The sequence below is a fragment of the Vicugna pacos genome, chromosome 2 (assembly GCF_048564905.1).
Source record: "Vicugna pacos chromosome 2, VicPac4, whole genome shotgun sequence".
NCBI lineage: Eukaryota > Metazoa > Chordata > Mammalia > Artiodactyla > Camelidae > Vicugna > Vicugna pacos.
The window spans coordinates 121,780,846-121,800,652 of NC_132988.1; the positions used below are offsets into that span (position 1 = coordinate 121,780,846).

Sequence of the window (19,807 nt, forward strand, 5' to 3'; positions counted from 1 at the left end):
CCCGGGGGTGGGGCCTGGGGGAGATCAGGGGAGAGAGCCCAGGGGTGGAGGGTGGCGTTCCCAGAGCTGCTGGGGGTGCTGACAGGGGGAGGAAGGCGGAGAGACACGGCGAGGGGGGACCTTTCCTCCGGGAGGCGGCAGAGGGGTGTCCTAGGGGCTGCGGGGGTTGGTGGGGCGGAGGAGGGCGGCGCCTGGGCCGGGCGCGCCGGGCCGCGGGCGGGGTGGGGGAAGCTGAGCGTCCTGGGAGGGGCGCCGCGGGCTGGGGAGGGGGCGCTCGCGCCCTGCGGTCCTCCGCGCCGCATCGGTTCCCTGCGCGGGGCTGCGGCGGCGGCGGGAGGCGGAGGATGCAGGCTCCGGTGGCGGCGGCGGCGGCGCGGGCCCGGGAGAACGCGGGAGGATGAGGAGGAGGCCGGCGGTCCGGCCGCGCGGCGCCGGGAGGAGGCGCAGGCGGCGGGGGCGGCGGCGGGCGGCGGCGGGCGCGCGGGGTGCGGGCCGGCTCGGGCGCGGAGGATGAAGTGGAGCGTCCGCGGGGCCTGCGCCGCGCTCTCCTCCTGCCTCCTGCTCGCCTGCGCGCTCAGTGCCGCCGCCGTCGGCCTCAAGTGCTTCTCGCTGGGCTCGGAGCTGCGCGGGGAGCCGTTCCGGCTGGGGGCGGCCGCCGGCGCCTTCTACTCCGGGCTGCTGCTGGCCGCTGGCCTCTCGCTGCTTGGCGCCGCCCTGCTCTGCTGCGGGCCCCGGGACGCGCCTCTTGCGGGGCCGGGGCCGGGCCCGGGCCTAGGGGTTCCCGCGGCCCCAGCAGGGGCTCCAGAGGCCGCACCGGGCGAGCCGGGTAGCGCACCCGGGCCTTCGGGGCCGGTGAACAGCCAGAACCTGCTCCTCCTCGGCGTTCTCGTCTTCATGCTCGGGGTCCTCAGCGCCTTCGCGGGCGCCGTGATCGACGGCGACACCGTGTCCCTAGTGGAACGCAAGTACTCCCACTACTGCCTGCCCCCCCGCGCGCCGGCCGCTGCCACCGGCCCGGCCCCGGGCACCCCGGCCGCCGTCGCCGGCCCGGCCCCCGGCGCGTCGCGCGTCCGCAGCACCCTGGACAGCGCCACGTCCGCCAAGTGCCGCCAGCTGAAGGACTACCAGCGTGGCCTGGTGCTTTCCACCGTCTTCAACTCGCTCGAGTGCCTCCTGGGCCTGCTCAGCCTCCTGCTGGTCAAGAACTACAAGTCTTCGCAGGCCCGGCGCGGCCGGCGCGGCCGGCGAAGGGGAGGCCGGGCCCTGGCGCGGCCCCGCGGCGGCCCGGGGGTTCGCGCGCAGCCGCCGGCCTCCCGTGCGCGGCGGGGCCGGCGGGGCCGACGGGGGCGCCGGCTGCAGCCGCGGCCGAGCGAGGCTTCCATTCTGTCCCCGGAGGAGTCGGACTTCGCCGCCCCAGGAGACTGCGCGGGTTTCGCAGCGCACCACGCGGTCTCCTATATCAACGTGGGCGTCTTCCACGCGTTTGACGAGGCGGGCGTGGAGGTGTGCTGCGGAGGGCACCCGTCTGTGGAGCTGCCAGGGTACGCGCCCTCGGACCCCGACCTCAACGCCTCCTACCCCTACTGCTGCCGGCCGCCCTGCGAGGCGGCGCGCCCCTGGGAGCCAAGCCGGGCCAGCTGAGCTCTCCGGGCCGATACGAACTGACCAAGCCCGCCTCCCTACCCGGCCACCGCAGCGAGGGAGGACAGGGCCTGGCGGGGCGCAAAGCCAGGCCTCTCTGTGGCGTTGCATCTTCCGGGGCAGTCTGGCCCAGCGCCTCGGAGGGCTCCCCGCCACCAGACTGGTCCTCCAGTATTATCATTTCTGTGTCTGGGAGGTTTCTCTTCTTTTCTGTGTCTGTTCATATCCGGATTCCATTTTAAAGTTTACAATAAGTGTTTTGGGGTTGGCTCGCCCCCACCGCACTTCTCTTTGGCAAGTCAGTTCCGGGCGCCCTCTGAGGCCCCGGGTGGGAGCTCACCCGGCGAGCGTGATTCTGCGGCGGGAGGAACCCTCGCTGAGAGGACAGAACGGCAAAGCAGCTGGTACTTCGGGAAGGAGGTGGAAGCGCAGCAACAGCACCACTTTGTACACGGATGTGCCTGCTCTTGTTGGTACTTTCTTACTGTAAAGCTCTCCATAAACGGTGAACATGTTTGGTAAATTTATTGCAATTTAAAATTGGTGAGTTCCTTTATTAAATTAATTGCTATGTTATTGGAAATATTCATCAAATTAGGGTTAGAGGATGTCTACACACAAATCAATTTGGGGAGAATGGTTTAATTTGGTCAGACAAATGTTGAGTTTGAACAGCTGTATTCTGCTCGCTGGTTGACTAAATCCAACCTCTTTCTGAGGCTAACTTTCTGTGTGTATACCAGGTCCCAGACATTTCTTTTTTTGGAAACTGGCGGTGGGATTTTTACTGCAAAGCTGAGCTTATTTTGGTTAATACATATGAACAATCCAGTCCTATTTTGGAAAATCACAGTCATACTTTTTTGGCAAAGATTATTTTCCTGTTGATTAATTCATTCATCTGGTAATTTTGAATATTATAGCATTTCCCTTGAAATATACCCCTTAAGTAGCCTTAATTGATGTGGAGGTCATACTTTAAAATCATTAGGATACACATGTGTTCATCTTTACACACACAATATGAAATGCGTTCCAAATGACAATGAAGTGGATTTCCATCCAGTCTTGTGGGCTGACTGGGAGCCATGCAGGCTCGGACTCCTGGGAACAGGTGATCCAACTCTTTTGTGTTGGAATTGTGGCACCAGGCAGGTGTACTGCTAATTCTGAACGTGCTCTAAGTAGAGTCCCACCTTGGCCCCTATGGTGTGTGCCTCCTGCAGGAGTTGGAGACACACCCAGTGAGCACAACACAAAACACTTGAGGTGAGAAAAGCTAAAGAAATAACTGTGAAGTATTTTCAGAGACTATTGCGGTCCACTTCTTATTGAGAAAAAGTTGCCAGATTTAGCATTGGAGGCATGATTTCCAGGAGCAGGCTCTAGGGTGAGACCTCAGCTCCCAAGTATCCTACCCAAAGCAGAGTTCCCTGGACCCAGGTGACCAAGGCCCCACTCAGCCGAGACCTGGCTGGGCCGCCCAGCTGTAGCAGAGGCTGCCAGAGAGAGGCGGCCCCCTTTCCAAGCAGAGAAGTGGAGAGCTGTCACAATTCAGTGGAGGTGGAGGTGCAAACATGTTGCATGGATGTTGGACAATTCCTAAGAGAACTGGGAATTCTGATCACAGAGCCCATGAGCAATGGCTTCTCCTGTTATGCTGAAGCCATCAGAGGAAAAAGAATCATTCATGGCCAGTCTGTTGGGTTCTCATCAACAGCCCTCTTCAGATACTGGGACATTAGGGCTCCTCTCCTGCCCCCACAACCCCCAGCCCACTGGCTACCAACCGAAGCAGAAAACATGGTAAGTGGCAGCAGAAGGACTTCTCCCCATCCACCTAAATTAAGTCAGCAAGGCATTGCCAGGCATCTCCTGCTTCCTGAGCAGGGTTCTTCCAGACTCCTGGAGCAGAGACCTCCCAGGGCCGCTGCAAGGCTGACCTCCCAGAGCTACACAGAGGAGGTGGCCAGGCCTGCGTGTGGGCCGCCAGTGGGCTCCGGTAGAAGGTTGCTGGTCAGAAGCTGCGAGGACGGAGCAAATGCATGGGCAGCATAGACATAAGACCTCAGACCTTCCCTCATCCTTCCTGTTCTCTGAGGTGTTCCATCTTACACAGTTTGTATAGCTTAAAATGTTAGATATCTTAGGAGTCTTTCAAATTTGCAAACAAAATCAGTGACCTCTCCAAAGCTGCAGACTTTCCTTGGGATGGAAGAGGAGGCAGGATGGGGTAAGATGGCAGGGAGCATCAGTGGGGCACAGACAGCTGCATTTCCCCTATCATTTATATATGACCATGAAACTAGATGGGGCTTTCAAAATATGTGTTTCTAACTCCATGAATATTGTTAACCCCACTTTATAGAGGCTGATACAAAGATGTGGAATACCAGAGCTCTATTTTTTAAAGTTAACTAGAAGAAGTAAAATATCAAATATCCCTAAACTCAGATTGTCTCAGAGATCAGTACTCAGGGAAGCAAGTGGAGAATCTCAAAACCACTAAGCTTCCTTCTTATTGGGACGAAATTCCTTGTGGCCGAGTCAATTTCCTTGAAGGGTGGCCAACTCACAAGCGCTTCTTATTCACATTTATTCTACTTTTTGGAAGTTTAAGTTAGTCGTTAGAATTGATTTTGTATGCTTCTGGGAAAATAATGCTAGTTCTTGGAGCTTTCTTAAAATAGGTTTTATCCTACATCCCACAATAATAATAAAGTCTTGGCTTGGCGGAGGCCAGACCGAGAGTTTACGTCATGATGAGACACCGAAAGTCAACACACTGTAGCATTTCCACATGGCCTGCTGCTGAGTTTGTGCTAAACACAAAGCTTGTTTACCTCTCAGGGAATAATTTAGTGAACACAGTGCGGATGAGGCAGGCTGGTGGGACAGCTCCTCGCCCAATCACACAGTCGCCAAACAAGCTGTGTTTTCTGAAGATTGATGTACGAACACTCCCAGGTCTCAGGTGCCTGGGTGTACATGCCTTCCTTAGCCAGAGGGGCTGCTCTGCCCTTTCAACACAAATTTGAACACACAACTGAATTTTTGACTGATATTCAATTAAACAATCATTTAATTTAAAAAATCAGTCAGACGGTGTTTGTAGTAAAGATCGAACTGCTGGCGATCAGCGTTTTTACTCCTGGCTGGTGTCATGACGCCGTGCAGATAGAAACCTCTAAGGTACGTGCATACACACATGTGACTGCACACACGTGCACACAGGCATGTGTGACACACGCACACACATTGCAGCACAGTGAGTGCATGTGCACATAGGAATGCACACAAACGCAAATGCACACATGTGAACACATGCAAGTGAGCTTTCACACTCCCACACACACACGTATTTGCAAACACACACACACGTGCAAGGACGCACATACACACACAGCCTCCTGGCGGAGTCTGAGGGCCAGGCCAGCATCCCCCCTGCACCCCCGGCCACAGGCCAGTAGAGCACGCACGAGGGAGCAATCCCTGGAGGTACCTTGTTGCGGATGCTCAGCAGCACGTAGGCCGCAACCCTGTCCATCCAGGTGGGGTGGGGCAGGCTGGTGGGACAACTCCTTACCCAGAGGCCAGCCCTTCACAGCAAGCCGCTTCAGAGCTGCTGGGGTCAGGGTGGCTGGGGGGGCCAGGCACACACTGCTGCGGCTTGGCTGGTGCTGACCTCTGGGCGGCCTCCGGGCCCAGCTCCCACTGAGCCACGTTGTCCAGCAGTGCCCTCAAGGTTACCACTGCCCCAAGCACTGTTTTCTCACCAGGATATGAAAGAAAATTAATAAGTGAGAAACCCTAAGTAAATGAATCCTGACATATAAGTAAGTATAAACTCTATAAACTTGTATACCTATCTTTGTATGAGACAGAGGCAGCAGCCAGCCTATTGTCCATTGGTTTACTTTCTAGGTGATGCAGTGTCTTTCCTTAATTTGCTGCTTTTCAGCCCAGTAATTGACAAAGAAAAAACCCACCAAAATGGAAAAAGAAAACTCAACTTGGGAAAATAGTGCACAAATATCATGACACCCCCAACCTGAATTCTAAGCACTTCTTAGGGTGACTGATGGGAGAAAACCTGGTGGTTCCGCAAAGCAATCTTGTGTTCCCTCTCCCTGGTCCCGCGATGTGTGGCCGTGGCCACCTGGGATACACCGAGGGCAGGAGACCAGGCAGACCAGCAGTTCTGGCCACTCTGGCCCTCCCGCAGCACCTGGATGGCCTTGCTCCCTGTTGCCGAGGCCTGGGCTCAGCCTCGTGCCCCTGCTGTGGTGCCTATGCTGTTCCTGTCCCTGAAGCCTGGCCCATGACTTCACCTCCACTCTTTATAAACACGGGTCAGATCATGCTGTCCCACCCAGGAATTTTCAAGAGCTGCCCTTTTTCTGAATGAAAGTAGAACCTCGTGGACCTGGCCCTTCTCTGTGAGCCACAGGGGGCTGGGGGCAAATTGACAAGGGGCTCCCGTGTGGGGGCCCTGAGAATAAACAGGTGGGTGACTGTGGCTGGTGTGCTTCCTGGACACACTAGGTGGCGGGAAAGTGAACCTGCCTGTGTTGATGAGACCGGAGGAGGGGAAGGGCCACCAGGATATGGGCCTGGACCATCTCAGGGCCTGGACGTTTTAGGAGTGTGGACTCATTTCCTGTGACTGCTGTCACAAAGCACCAGAAATTGTATGGCTTAAAACAGCCAGTTTTTACTCTCTCACGGTCTGGAGGCCAGAAGCCCGAGGTCGGGGTGTGGGTGTGGGCGTGGGCGTGGGTGTTTCCTTCTGGAAGCTCCAAGGGAGACTCCCTACAGGCTTCTGGTGGCTGTGGGCAATCCCGGACCTTCTCCTCCCTCTGTGTGTGTCCTCTGCCCCTCATAAGGACACCTGCTGGCTTTAAGTCCACTGTAGTCCAGAGTGATCTGCAAAGACCTGATTTCCAAATGAGGCCGTGTCCTGAGAGAACAAGTATTTGGAGGGACAGTACTGAACAACACTGAACCCTGTACAGAACTCGTGGAGGTTCGCGGTCTGCTGACTCCTTCCCACCCAGGGAAGCAGCTGAGGACCCCTAGGGCCGGCATCCCTTCCCTGGCCAGGGCTACGTGGGAAGCATAAAGCCTTGGAGCCAGGTCATCTGTCGGATCAGTATTCTAACAAACCAGAAACATTAAAACTAATTGCTGAAGGGAAAAAGTTTTCTGAAAATAAGTTGTAGTTGTCTTATTTGCAGACATTTTCAGAAAACAGGCCCAGTCTCCGTGAACAGGTCACTCTTCTCTTCCTGGCCGATTGGGCATGAGCGGTGTTGGTGCCAGGGCTCCGGGTTCAGCTGGGAGGCTCGACTCTGCAGGTGACAGGCCCCCCTCTGACCAGGATCTGCTTCTCCGTCGGGACCCCTCGGGCCTTCCCCAAAACCACAGCACGGAGACTTGGCCTCTGCCTCACTCCTTTTAGCGGCTTTGTTTCCACCTGTTCTTCCATGTCCCGGCCTCGGTTCCCCTCGTGTGTGTGCCCACCCCTGTGAACTGGACCTGCTGGGACGTTGAATTTGCTGGGAGCCGCCCGCATACCCATCTGCAGGACCGTCTGTTGGGCAGGCCCTTGGCGGCAGGGCCTCCTGCTCCGTCCAGCACGCCCACCGGGGGAGCTGCTTCTCCTTTGGGTGTAACTCAGGCTCTCTTTCCTAAAATGCGGGACTTCACTTCTCCCACGCTGAAGCTCGCTGCCCTGTGGGGCGGCCTGTGCCTGGGAGCTCTGCCCCGCCTGGCCTCCCTGCCTCTTGCTGCCCCCACCCCGTTCCCGGGGGCCTGCCAGAGGTCACGCCCTCTGCTGCCTACCCCCCCAGACTTTCTGGAGCCTGCGCCCAGCTCCAGGGTCCCTTGCACACCACTGTCTCTTTGTTGGCTCAGGGGTCACCTGATCCATAGCTAATGTGAGGGCTCATTGTGGGCCAGGCCCTGTGTGTCCAGCACTTTGGGTCACTGCCTCCGTTAATCCTGGAAAACAGTCACTTTACAGGTGGGAAAACTGAAGTTTCGGGCCATGCCGTGGGCCTAGATTGGGGCCGGTGTGAGAGCAGGGCCTGAGCGCAATCCTTCTTGGTGCCAGGGCCCCTTGCCTTGTTCTAGGCACAAGCAGGACCAAGGTTCTGTTCTAAGTGTCATTTGTGGGCCCAGGTGTGGAGTGGACAGTGGGACAACCTCCATCTCCCTCCAGACCTCTGTGCTTTCTGCCTACTGCCTGCTCACTGCCCCTTCAGGGTTGTCTGGACCCTAAAGTCAGCCTTTTCTCAAAACTCAACACCTCTGTCTTCTTGGTTGAGTGTCTCCATCCCTAGGCTGGTCCCCAAGCCCTTCAAGTCAGCATCTACTAATTCATTTCAGTTTTTGTTCAACAAATACCGACTGGGGCAGATGCCAGGGACCGAGGTTGCCCCACACCCTGCCACGTGCCCTAATTCAAGATCTTGTGCTCACTCTTGGGAGGCTGTAGAGTAAAGAGATTTCTACATGCTTTTTATTGTACTAAGTGCAGAGATCTGGTTGTGTTTATGTGTGAGGCACATCTCAACCTGGACAAGCCACACTTCAAAGACTCGACAGCTGCTTGTGGGGAGCGGCTGCTGACCAGTCTGAATTAGGCAGGTCTCTTCCCTGCACGTGGCCTCTATTTTGATCAGGAAAAGCAGTAACCATGATATATCGCAACGTAATGTAAGACACGCACACCCACCCTCGAGATTCAGTTTGCACCGCCATAAGAAGTAACACAAAACCCTCACAGTTTACAGTGTCATTCTCTGTTTTGGTCCCTGTTTCTCTTCTTCCTTTAAACATACGTGGTTCCAGGGGCTCCCCTCATGCTCTGGGTCGCCCCCACCTCCAGTTGGTTGCAGGTCACTCCTGGACCACAGGAGCTTGTGTCCTGCATGTTGTACAGTGTTGTTTTGTATCTTTGTAAACTTTACATAGTGGTGTCTGCTGAGAAGGGTTCCTGGACCCAGTTCAGCGAGTGTGTGTGGAGGCTTCTCCACACCACTGAGCAACTCTCAAGCCAGCTGGGTGTCCGAGAATCCAGCTCAACTCCCCACTACCAACCCGGCCATAGACTCAGATTCTGTCACAACTCCACCTCGGATACCACTGCAAGTCCAGTCACCTATGCTTGACCAACCGGCTACAAATCAGAGGTTCCCACGGTCCCCTGGGGTTGTTCCACTAATTTGCTAGAACAGCTGACGGAACTCGGGAAAACCTGATGTTGACCCACTAGCTCACCAATTTATTATTCAAGGGCATTAAAGGATACGAATCGATAACCAGATGAAGAGATACACAGGGTGAGGTCCCGAACAAGGAAGCCTCTGTCCTCACGGAGCTGGGGGCCAGCACGGTGGCACGTAAAAACTCTCTGGTTCCCTGACATGGAAACTCTCCAAAAAGGACCAAACAGTGCTTTTCTGAGGGGAAGGGGTGGGGATGGGCGGTTATGGAGGCTTCATTACACGCTCACGATTGACTGAGTCGTTGGCCAGTAGTGACTGACTGAACCTCAGCGTCCCCCTTCCCCAGAAATAGGGGTGTGGGGTAGGGGGAGTGGGACTGAAAGTTCCAAACCTCTGATCACATGGCTGGTTCTCCTGCAACCAGCCCCCACCCTGGGGGTGGGGTCCAAAAGTCAGCTCATTAGCATAAACCCAACAGTGATGGAAAGGGCTTGTTACAGGGAACAAGACAGCTGTTTCACCTTTGTGGCCCGGAAAGGACTTTCAGAAACTGAAGACGAGAGACCAAACATTGTAACAAAATGAGTGCCCATCCCTCTTACCGGTAGGAAAATTCCAAGAGTTTTGGGAACTGTGAGTCAGGAACTGTGCATGAAGACAAAATATATCTGAGAGACACATTTTGGTCATATACATATTTTGAGAGTTATAATATCGCATGTACTGTGTTAATCTCAGCATTGTGTCTTTGAGGTTTGTCGGTGGTGCTTCCTGGAACCCTGCTTCTCCTGTTCTAACCGGTGTGCTCAGGCAGCTGCCCTCCGCTCAGTTAGCATTTCCCCAGCGCCAGCCCTGGGTCATTTCCTTTTCCACCATCATGTTGAGTCTTGAACAAAACCCCTACCTGTCTTGTTCCTAGGTAGGACTCTCTGGGCCCCAAGCCCAGGTGTGATGTGGGGTGTGGCATTTCAGCTCTGCCAGGAGCTGCAGGAAAGCGTCACCTGAGGTTCCCCGATGGGGATCAGCACGACTTGCCACCCGGCAAATTAGGGCCGTCTTCCTCAGCTCCCTCAGAAACCACCTCACTTTTTCCTCCAGCTGCTGGCTGGGAAGCAGCATCTCAGGGCTGTCCAGTGAGGTGCCAACTGTTCAGCCACTTCTGCTTTCTTTCTCCCCAGCGTGAAAAACAGGTGCTGGTCTTTCCACCTGTTGACGTCTAGGAGTTCGTGACACCTACCCCGGGTCTGCTCCTCCGGGAGGGTCTCATCGCGGAGTGGAGTCGTCTTCCATCTGTTTGTCAAAAAGTAAATCGCACGTATTAATCCTTTCCTTTCTGGCTTGTGATACAGAAAACAAGGATTAAGCCGTCTGCCGCGGTGGTGCTGACAGGCAGTAGACCCTGAGGGGACTCAGGAGGAAACCCGGCCCCCAGAGAGTTGGATGCATAGGTCGGGAAGAACTTTAATGAAGCCAGGCTCTTGTGTCTTCCTGTGTATGGAAAAGCACTAAAATCTTGACCGCAAGAGATGGGTCCTTTTTGAAAGGCAGAAATGTTGTACCAGGATGCGCCCTTTACTGCACCTGCTCCCCAGCCGGAGACCGCACGTAAACCAGGCTTCTCTGCGGCCTCTTGGGAGCAGACTCTCCGAGCTGCTGAGCCGCTGCCTCTGGGCTGCAGATCTCAGCAGGGCCGTGAGTATAACTTAAACTCAGCGTGTTTGTTGTGCATTTTAAAGTTGACACTTGTCTCCCTGTTTCTCGCTTAAGGAATTCTCCCTACCCTGATGTTTTGAAGATATTTTTCCTTTTCTTGTAAAGATTTTGTAGTTTTGCTTTTGTATTTAGGTTGTTGGGGCTCAGGGTAGGCTGTCCCAGAACGTACCTTGATGGCATATTGACTATTTTGAATTAAGGTTCCTGAAGAAACGGTCAGTGCGAGAGGGACACTTTGAGCCTTCTCTCTGCTCCCTGAAAGCAGGAAATAAGTCTCTCACGTGAAAGGCGCCTTCTCTGGGCCTGAAGGTAGACAGGGAACTAGGGCTGGGACGCCTGTGTAACCAAACCTCGTCACTTTTTACGTTTACTACTCTAAGCCCAAACTCTATTTACATTCTTCTCTAACTGAGCTCTCAAACCTAAGCTTCTTTGTCCTGTCAATTCCTCACCAATTTATGTAGATCAGCGACTGCATTTTACCCTCATTGTCTGATGCCTGCTTTGGCTATTACGTAGGTCTTATTTCTATGAGAATTTTTGAATTTCGTTTCCTTTTCTCTTGTTAATCTGTCTTTTGCCAATTTTATTATTAGTCCACCCACAAGAACTCAATATGGGCAGGGGCTGAATTCTGTCCTGCCCAGCAAGGCCTTTAATCCATCTGGGAATTTATCTTTATTTATCATGTAAGGTAGAGATCTCACTTTATCCTTTGTTATTACGTATACATGTGTTAATCAGAATTCTAGAGACTGAGATGAGACCTGATCAAAATAAAAAGCATTTATTTGGGGTTTGTTAGGACTGTAGCCCAGGAGACACAGATTTGAGAATCCCTTGAACTGTGTTCTGCCAGACCTCAAAGATAGGGAGGTGTGCGAAGGCCAAGACTGCAAGGTTACAGTTAAGTTACATGAGTAGTTTATCAAGAATTAAGACTGGAGCTGGCAGCACGTGAGGGTGTTTTTTAAATAAGGATCAGTTGGGGTTGAAATAGTCCCATAGTTTAAGGGAGACCTTGAAACCATAAGGTTGCAGCTCGCAGCAGTTAGCAAGTATTGTTTTGAGAATGGCTGGTGGTGTCCTTGAGTGTCCTCAGAGAAAATGCAAGTTTTCTGTGGTGCAGGGACATGTCTGAGACCAGGTCGATCGCCTGACTCCACTTTTGTATGCTGAAATGTGATCACGCTGTTACACTTTCATTTTTTGGGGTGGGGGGTGGGGTGGGGGGAGGTAACTCGGTTTGTTTATTTATTTATAGAGGAGGTTCTGGCGATTGATCCCGGACCTTGTGCATGCTCAGCACGTGCACCATTTCCTCCCTTTGAGCTACTCTCCCCGACACTGTCACATGTTCAATCTGTCATCATGTGTGTGCACGCCTGTCACCCACCCAGCCATCCACCTCCTTTATCACTTTATCTTTATTGTATGAAGAGCTAACTTTTCTTGCACTTTTTCTTTTTTATCATGTTAAGCCAATTATTTCTGTGCCTTTATTAAATCTATTATTTTTAAGCGGTTATAACATCATCTCTCAGGTAGGGGAGCAAATTTGCCACCCCAAAATGTGTCTCTTGGGCATATTATTTCAAGCTAGTTATTTTCTAAGAAATAGTGGATATGGGAAAAATTTTGAAAACCAAATAGGAATTACCCTTTTGTAAGAAACCTTTCCGTTCGTTAAGAGTGTCTCCTGTCAATCTGCCTCATGTCGATTTAATTCTCAGATCAGCTGGAAGAACCTAGAAGGCAGGAAAATTTTCTCCTCCCTAACACTCACATACACCAATAACACTCACGTACACTAATCATCTGCATTTACACAAATTTCCTCCGATGTTACTTTTTTTTTTTTTTTTTTTTACTGATCGGCATGTCCAATATCCTCCTTTAAAATTTTGCTCTTGGCCCTGTCCACGTGCATTTTAGACAAGATGGTCATGTGTCCTGCAGAACCTGGCCAGGATGCAGGTTGGAATCACACTGAGTCTGCAGGCTCCTTTGGGGAGAATGCTGTCCTGTTAATTTTGAATAGGTCTACTTCTCCTCTCTTTTGGGTCTTACGTTTTTCAACAAAGCTTAATACTTTTCTCTGTAATTGTCTTGCATCTTGCATGACTTTTGTTAAGATTTTTCCCTGAGATGTATTTGAGTTTTTGTGGCTATTGTAAATGTTGTCTTTTAAAAATTTTTATTTTTTATTTGGCTGTTGCCGGTTTAAAGACTATTACTGACCTGGTGTACTAGTTTTGTATCCAACAGCATGCAAACATTTCTGTTCAGTTTTAATAATCTGTCTATTTCCAACATCATCTGCGACGAATGTAAAATACAGAATGTTGTCTTCCATCTATTCAGCAAGGACCAAGTCTTTAGCCACTGCAGCCACTAACCTACATTACACCCCAAAAGGAATTCAGGGTGGGAAAAACAGGATGAAGCGTTCTGTATTTTGGATAGATGGGCCCCTAGACAGTTAAGATGTGTAGGAAGAATTTCAATGACCTCAGATTCTTGCATCTTCCCGCACATAGATAAGCACTAAAATCATTACTTTGAGATATTTGGGTTTTTTGGTGATTAGCAGTAATCTTTTACCAAAATGTACGCTTAACACATGTATTTCCCAGCCCCAAATTCTCATAGTCTGACTCCTCCCCTACCTCTTCGGAGCAGTTCCTCAGAGCTACTGGCACGCTGTCTCTTGAGCTATCATCCTCAATAAAGTCCCCGAATGAAGCTGAAAATCTTATGTTGTGCACTTTAAAATTTCAGTTGACATTAATAATGGTTTTGTTTCTTGCTCTCTAAACCCTCTGCAAGTGATCCAAGTGTTCTTGCTAAGACCTTGTTTGGGACCCAGGGCAGGCCACCCAAATGTGCTTCAACGGCATAATGATTATTTAGAATTAAATTTCCTTAAGAAATGGCCCATGCAGGAGGGACACTTTGACCCTCCTGTCTGTCTCCCTGAAAGCAGGAAATAAATCTCCCATGGAAAGGTGCCCTCCCTATTCAGGAGGTAGAAAGGCACCCTTATCTACAGAGATAGAGAAATTAGGACCAAGAAGCCTGTGAAAACAAACCTTGTTATTTATTTTACTTATTTATTACCCAAACCCAAATTTTGCTTAAATTCCTTACTATAAGCTCTCAAACCTAAATTTCTTTGTTCTGTCAGCTTCTCTCAAATGTATTGTTTCTTTGTCTAACAAAAGGTATAAAAGCTGCCTACTTTGCCCACTTCTTAGATCCCATTTCTATGAGACCTCTGTGCTTGTGAATTAAATCTGTCTCCTATCAATCTGTCTTCTGTCAGTTTTACTATTAGTCCAGCTGCAAGAACTCAAGGGGGTTGGAGGATCCTCCCCTCCTGACATCTCCAACGCAAAGTTGGGTAGCGGCGGGATGGTCGGCCTCCTCTCCTGATGTCTGACTTAAACCAGTAGGTATGAGGTTTGCCTGGAATCTTGGCAGACACTTTTTAGCACATCGAGGAAGTTTCTTCTATTTTCAATTTGCTAAGAGTTTTTCTTTTTAAGGGGTAATTTGTTTTCTACGTTTTCCTCCCATGTAAATGGGTATTGAATTCTATCAATTGACATAATTATCATTTGTTTTGTGAACCGAACCCCCGCCCCAGAAGTTTACAAATAAGAAAAGAGTTTATTTGGAGTCTTAAAAAATTGCAATTTGGGAGGCACAGACTCAGGTAAAACCAAGAATGTTCTGGGAAGAGAGACTCCGAGGCCCATGAAGCTGTGCTCTGACACAGAAAGGAAGCGTTTGTCCCTGAGGGAAGTTTAGGATAAGTGTCTGATGAATACTTTGAGTTTCTGGCAGATGTCTTCATTAGGGCAGTAAGTGGTCAAAAGGTCAGATTCCATCCAGGTTGAAACTGTCTCAGTTAGTCTTCCTCAGTGGACTCCCAGCTGCATTTGAGACTTTCTCAGCAACAGTGACTCCGTTTTGATTTTCCTGCCACAGGCTTTCCCTGGATTTATCTGTTACTGTGGTAAATAACACTAACCTATGTTTCAATTTTAAGCCGAGCTAAAACTGTACCTAGTTTAAAAGTCAACTGTACTATTGGTTTACCCGTCTATCAATAAGCAACCCCAGAAGCAACCACTTTCCTTGGTAATATGCCTCTATACTTACGGAAAAAATGGTTATAATACAGCTCTCGTTGCTTCCATCTGAGATATGATTACTGATTTCTTACTATTGAACGTTGGGACTAGTTTTCTTGCACCCCCCACTTGACCCTCCCAGTAGAGTCTGGGCATTTTGGGGGTCAGTTCAGTATTCTACTTTGTTAAGATCATAACCGTTGTCCAGACGTGAGGTATAAGGTACCCATGGCTACAGGCTCTTTCTTGTTTTCCTTGAAATTAACAGCTGACTAATGTTTTCTAGGAACCTGTGGCCGACATTCAGCAGACGTGAGAACATCCCCTCCACGTGTTCAAGTGTCCCAGGTGATCCAGGACTTCTCTTCACGCAGACCTCCCTCCCTGCGCCCCCACCCCTCCTGACAAGGGCTCTGTGGGTCTCTGCACAGTCAGGATCCAGGGCCTCCCTTTGCTCCTCTCAGGTCCCTGCTTGCATATGCTGTGTCCCGAGATCTTGGTGGGGGCAAGTGGACCTGAATTCCCACTGAGCAACACTGGCCAGTCATGGATGTTTATAGCAGCTTTATTCATAGTTGGCAAAACTTGGAAGCAACCAAGATGTCCTTCAGTAGGTGCATAGATAAACTGTGGTATCTCCAGACAATGGAGTATTATTCAGCACTAAAAAGAAATGTTATCAAGCCACAAAGAGACATGTAGGACCCTTAAATACATGTTACTAAGTGAAAAAGACCAACCTGAAAAGGCTACATACTGCATAATTCCAACCAAGGAGACAATAAAAAGATCAGTGGTTTCGGGGAGGGCAGGATAAATCTGTGGTGCACAAGAAATTTTTAGGGCAGTGAAATTATTCTATGTGATAGTGTAATGGTGGATGTATGTCAATATATGTTTTTCAGACAAATGGCTATATAGGACAAAGAGTGAACCCTAACGTGAACTACAGACTTTAGCTGATAGTAATGCATCAATATTGGCTTGTTGATTGTAACAAGTGCACCACACTAACGCATGATGTTAGTAATAGAGGACACTGTGTGTGCAGATGGAGTATGTCATACACTGAGTCTTTCTGTACACCTAGAACTATTCTAAAAGATAAAGTCTGTTAATTAAGAAAAGACAATGGTGAAGATAAAATGGCATACTAAAAACTCTTACATTAACCCAAAGAAGGCAAGAAAGGTGAAACAGAAGAATGACAACAATGAAAAAAAAAAAAAAGAAACAAATTGGAAAATGGCAGCTCTAAATCCAATTCTATCAATAATTATATTAAATGTAAATTGAATATATATTCCAATTAAAAGGCAGAGATCATCAGACTAGATAAAAAAAAGCAGGATGCAAGATGTGAGTTTACAAGAGCCATTTTAAATACAGACACAGTAGGTTGAAATGAAAAGGATGGAAAAAGATATATGCAAATTAATCATAAGAAAGTTCGGACCTCAGCAAGAAGGGTCAGAGGTTCATTCTGAATACTGTCTACAGGCTGCCTGAGACCGGGCGCCAAGCACGTGAAGAGCAACAAACAGTGGGTCAAACTGTCATGCCCTGTGGTCACTGTGGTCAAGGTGAAGGCCCATCGGCGAGAATCATGTCTGAGATGCAGGTTATAACTGTAACTGGCCAGGAGACGTGTGCCTCGGCTTCCAGGGGCTGGTTCACTGGGGTCCCCACTCCGGAGCTGGAACCCGAGGAGGAGCTGGGCCTGATCCAATTGCTGCCTGAGCTACTCCTGGTGGTGCTGAGCCACGTGCCGCCACACACGCCACGTTTTCCAGGGCTGGTACACTCTGGTAGACTGCCAGGCCCTGTGACTCATCATCCTGGCCAGGACCACGGCACCCTGAGGTGCACTGCCCACAGCCACACCCCCTGTTGACAATCCCAGGCCCTGCCTCCTGGGAAGCTTCTACAAGTGTGGCCTATAGGACATAACCTCATCTGGAACCTCAAGGGCCAGGAAGTCCTCTGGAAATGGATGATGCTGAGGGGTGGGGACCTGCCCATGACCCTTGACCAGCCCCTGTTCCTGGACTTGCCCCTGACCCCAGACCTGCTCTCTCACACTTAACTCTTCACCCCACCATGTCCTTCACCACAGCAGAGCCTAGTGCTGTCTGATCAGATGGCCCACAACAGTTCCCAGCTCTGTGGCCTCAAGCAGGATTTTCAGCCTCTGCACCTGTTTTCACCTGTGATTAGTTCTGATAATGGTCCCAGGTGGTAGGAAGGTCATAGCAAAGGGCCTTGCACACAGGCCTTCCCATCTCACTCAGCAACTCCCTCTGGAGCACCTGCCACCTCCCGCCAGCCTTCTGGTCAACCCCCTATTGCCCTGGCCCCAGTACTCCTGCAACAACCCAGGGGCCACGCTGGCGAACCTGTTCCACCTCCTCCCTATTCGCACATCTTTCCCCATTCTTTCTTGCCTTGGGGCTCTGACTTGCTGGTCCTTGCTGACCACAGCTTGTCCACACTGCTCAGGATGCCGCTCAAAAACTGCTTCCTCAGAAAAACTGTTTCTGAACATCCTCTCTGAAAGTAGCATTTTTGTCACTCTATACTCTTCCCTGCATGGAACGACAGATCTGAGTGATACGGCCTCCTTCCATTAGAAGGTCAGCACCATGAGAGACTGTCTCTGTTTTGTTCACTGACGTACCCAGGGCCCAGGGCATACAGGCACCCACTAAGCAAATACTTGTTCGGAAACCGGAGTCGGCCTCTAACACTTAGGACCTCAGCAAGAAGGGTCAGAGGTTCATTCTGAATACTGTCTACAGGCTGCCTGAGACCGGGCGCCAAGCACGTGAAGAGCAACAAACAGTGGGTCAAACTGTCATGCCCTGTGGTCACTGGGCTCCTCACCACCAGGTTCCTGCAGCACGTGCTGCAGAAGCAGGGCAACCCTGCGGGAGGTGGGAGTGCACACGGTGCTGCCCCCACACCGGAGGTTGTCTCCAGAAAAAGCCCCGTCCCCGAATGCACCTGTACCTGAAAGAGTGACAAACTGGTTATTCAAGTTTGGGTCTGTGGCAGACATTATCTTCAAAACGAACAGAGTGAGACTGTCAGTCCCAGGAGAAAAAAAAGAACACTCAGAACTTACTGTCAATCACAAAATTTGAGTTTTCACATGTAAGTTAGAGTCTTAGAAAACTTGCATTTGCCACTGTGAGCTTCCAATATTCTCAGACTTTTCTGATGAGACTGTTGACGATGTAACAAGTGAATTCTGGTCCTGAATAGTGGACAGTGTCAACACTGGAAGAGCTACATAACTCACAGAATCGTCACTTTCCAAATGATAACACAGATGTTACAGGACCACACCTGGGAAAAAGATCCACTCATTGTGCAGACAGATCAATGGATTGAACGCCACAGAGCACAGAAGATCATTGATACGGTTTCAGATTCTACAATATGACTATTCTTTTCTTTTTTAAAATAACTTTTATTTTGAAAAGTTTAAATCTCACAAGATGTTGCAAAAATATTACAGCTCCACATACCATGCACCCAGCTTCCCCTAGTGATAGTATTGCCACAGCACTTGTCAAAACTGGCAAGAGAGGCTGGTGCCAGTCTGGTAGCAGGCGTGGACCCGGCAGGTCTCATCTGTTCACAAGCACTTGTTTCTTACTTTGCCAGCTAACTTGGAAGAAACCATCACCTGTTGAATTTTAGCGCAGTGTCAAAAAAAAGAACATCCACAATGATCAGAAAAGGACATTAAAGCAACTGCGTATCTGTGACTACTTTAACCACACCCACGCATCACAATGGACTGAAAGCAGAATCCAACTGTCTTCAATTAAGCCAGACATTAGATTTGCAAAAAATGTAAAACAATGCCACCCTCCCAGCTAAATACTTTTGTTTTGGAAAATATAGGGTTTTTTTCCCTTAAAAATGTTATATTAACACGCAATGGGTTTATATCTTTATTTTCAAATGAATGTATATTTCAAATGAATATGTATTTTATATATACATAGAATTAGTTTTAATTTTAAATGCCATCAATGCTGACAGAAGTAATCACATAAACCGAAGCTCCTGGGGACCCCAGTGGCTTCCAGGGTATTACAAGGCTCCCCGAGCTCTGTGAGGTGAACCTTGGCAGAAGGACATCCTCCTCCCAACAGAGCCCCAGGGCTCTCTGAAGTTCACACGCACCATGACAAACCTGGAAATGTCTTCTTCTATTTAAACACATATATTTGGGTCATATCATAACCTACCCCGAGGAAATTAAAAGTTTAGAAGTTTCTGGAGTGACTGTCAGCAGGGGAATATAATTCATATCCAAACTAAGTGACTTTATATTAAACCACTTACTATTTAATCTAAATTCAAGTACAGTCGTCATAGAAATTGAAGCTATTCATCAACATGGTAGAATTTACGTCTTTTTTTTTAGAATGATCTTGCATTTAAATAGATTTTTTTATTATGCCAATCCATGAAATAAACAGTAGACTTTAAAATTAAATTATTTTTCCAGTGCCTCAGTAGTTTAGTCTAAGACTTTGTGTTGGTCCGGTCCATGGCTGTGAAGAACACACAGACAGCAGCTGTGACGAGCAGGTGCATTCCCTCATAGAGAAGTTTTGGAGAAAACACACTCCATATAAATAAATGGTAACGCAGAGATGTCACCAAAATGATATATGCGGAAACTGGAAAAGAACAAACCAATGCGTAGCAGAAGCAAGCATGACTCAGTGCTGAACTGCTGTTAACAAAAAGGGAAATATGTATTAGTATACAGACGCCACCTCCTTACCGTGTAAGGCACGGGCACATATGTAACCACATTTCTATACTGAAAATGGCTGCGGCAGTTCCTGCTCCTGGGAGCACGCCCCTCCCCCGCCACTTGAAGTCTGGGTCTGGTCAGTCTGGTGGCCACTGAGGTGCTAAGGAGTCAGAGCTGCACATGGGCAGCTCCAGTCACTCTCCAGGGCCACCACAATCTGTAAAATATTGTCGAAAATGCACCCCCAAATTTTACATAGTTATTTATTTAAGAACTATACACACATTATAAAATATAAACAA

At 49.8% G+C, this 19,807-nt stretch overlaps 2 protein-coding genes across 5 annotated transcripts in view; one reads left to right on the forward strand and one right to left on the reverse strand.

Annotated features, from left to right (window-relative positions):
- Window positions 1–510: 510 nt before the first annotated feature.
- Window positions 511–1,641, forward strand: TMEM271 (transmembrane protein 271). Its single transcript, XM_072948748.1, has one exon. It carries the CDS (start codon window positions 511–513, stop codon window positions 1,639–1,641), a length of 1,131 nt encoding a protein of 376 aa, XP_072804849.1.
- A 17,032-nt stretch (window positions 1,642–18,673) lies between these two features.
- Window positions 18,674–19,807, reverse strand: part of PIGG (phosphatidylinositol glycan anchor biosynthesis class G (EMM blood group)) — a 29,283-nt gene continuing 28,149 nt past the window's right edge. For 2 of the 4 annotated variants that reach the window (XM_072947967.1, XM_006213059.4), the window contains one exon: window positions 18,674–19,481. In XM_072947967.1, coding sequence (XP_072804068.1) covers window positions 19,344–19,481 — 138 coding nt within the window. In that variant the 3' untranslated portion in view covers window positions 18,674–19,343. The remainder of the gene's footprint in view (window positions 19,482–19,807) is intronic. The other 2 variants (XM_072947988.1, XM_031684897.2) reach the window with 2 other exon arrangements.

Bases quoted from the DNA above. Each gene is read 5' to 3' on its own strand.
- TMEM271 (XM_072948748.1), top strand. From the start codon at position 511: ATGAAGTGGAGCGTCCGCGGGGCCTGCGCCGCGCTCTCCTCCTGCCTC.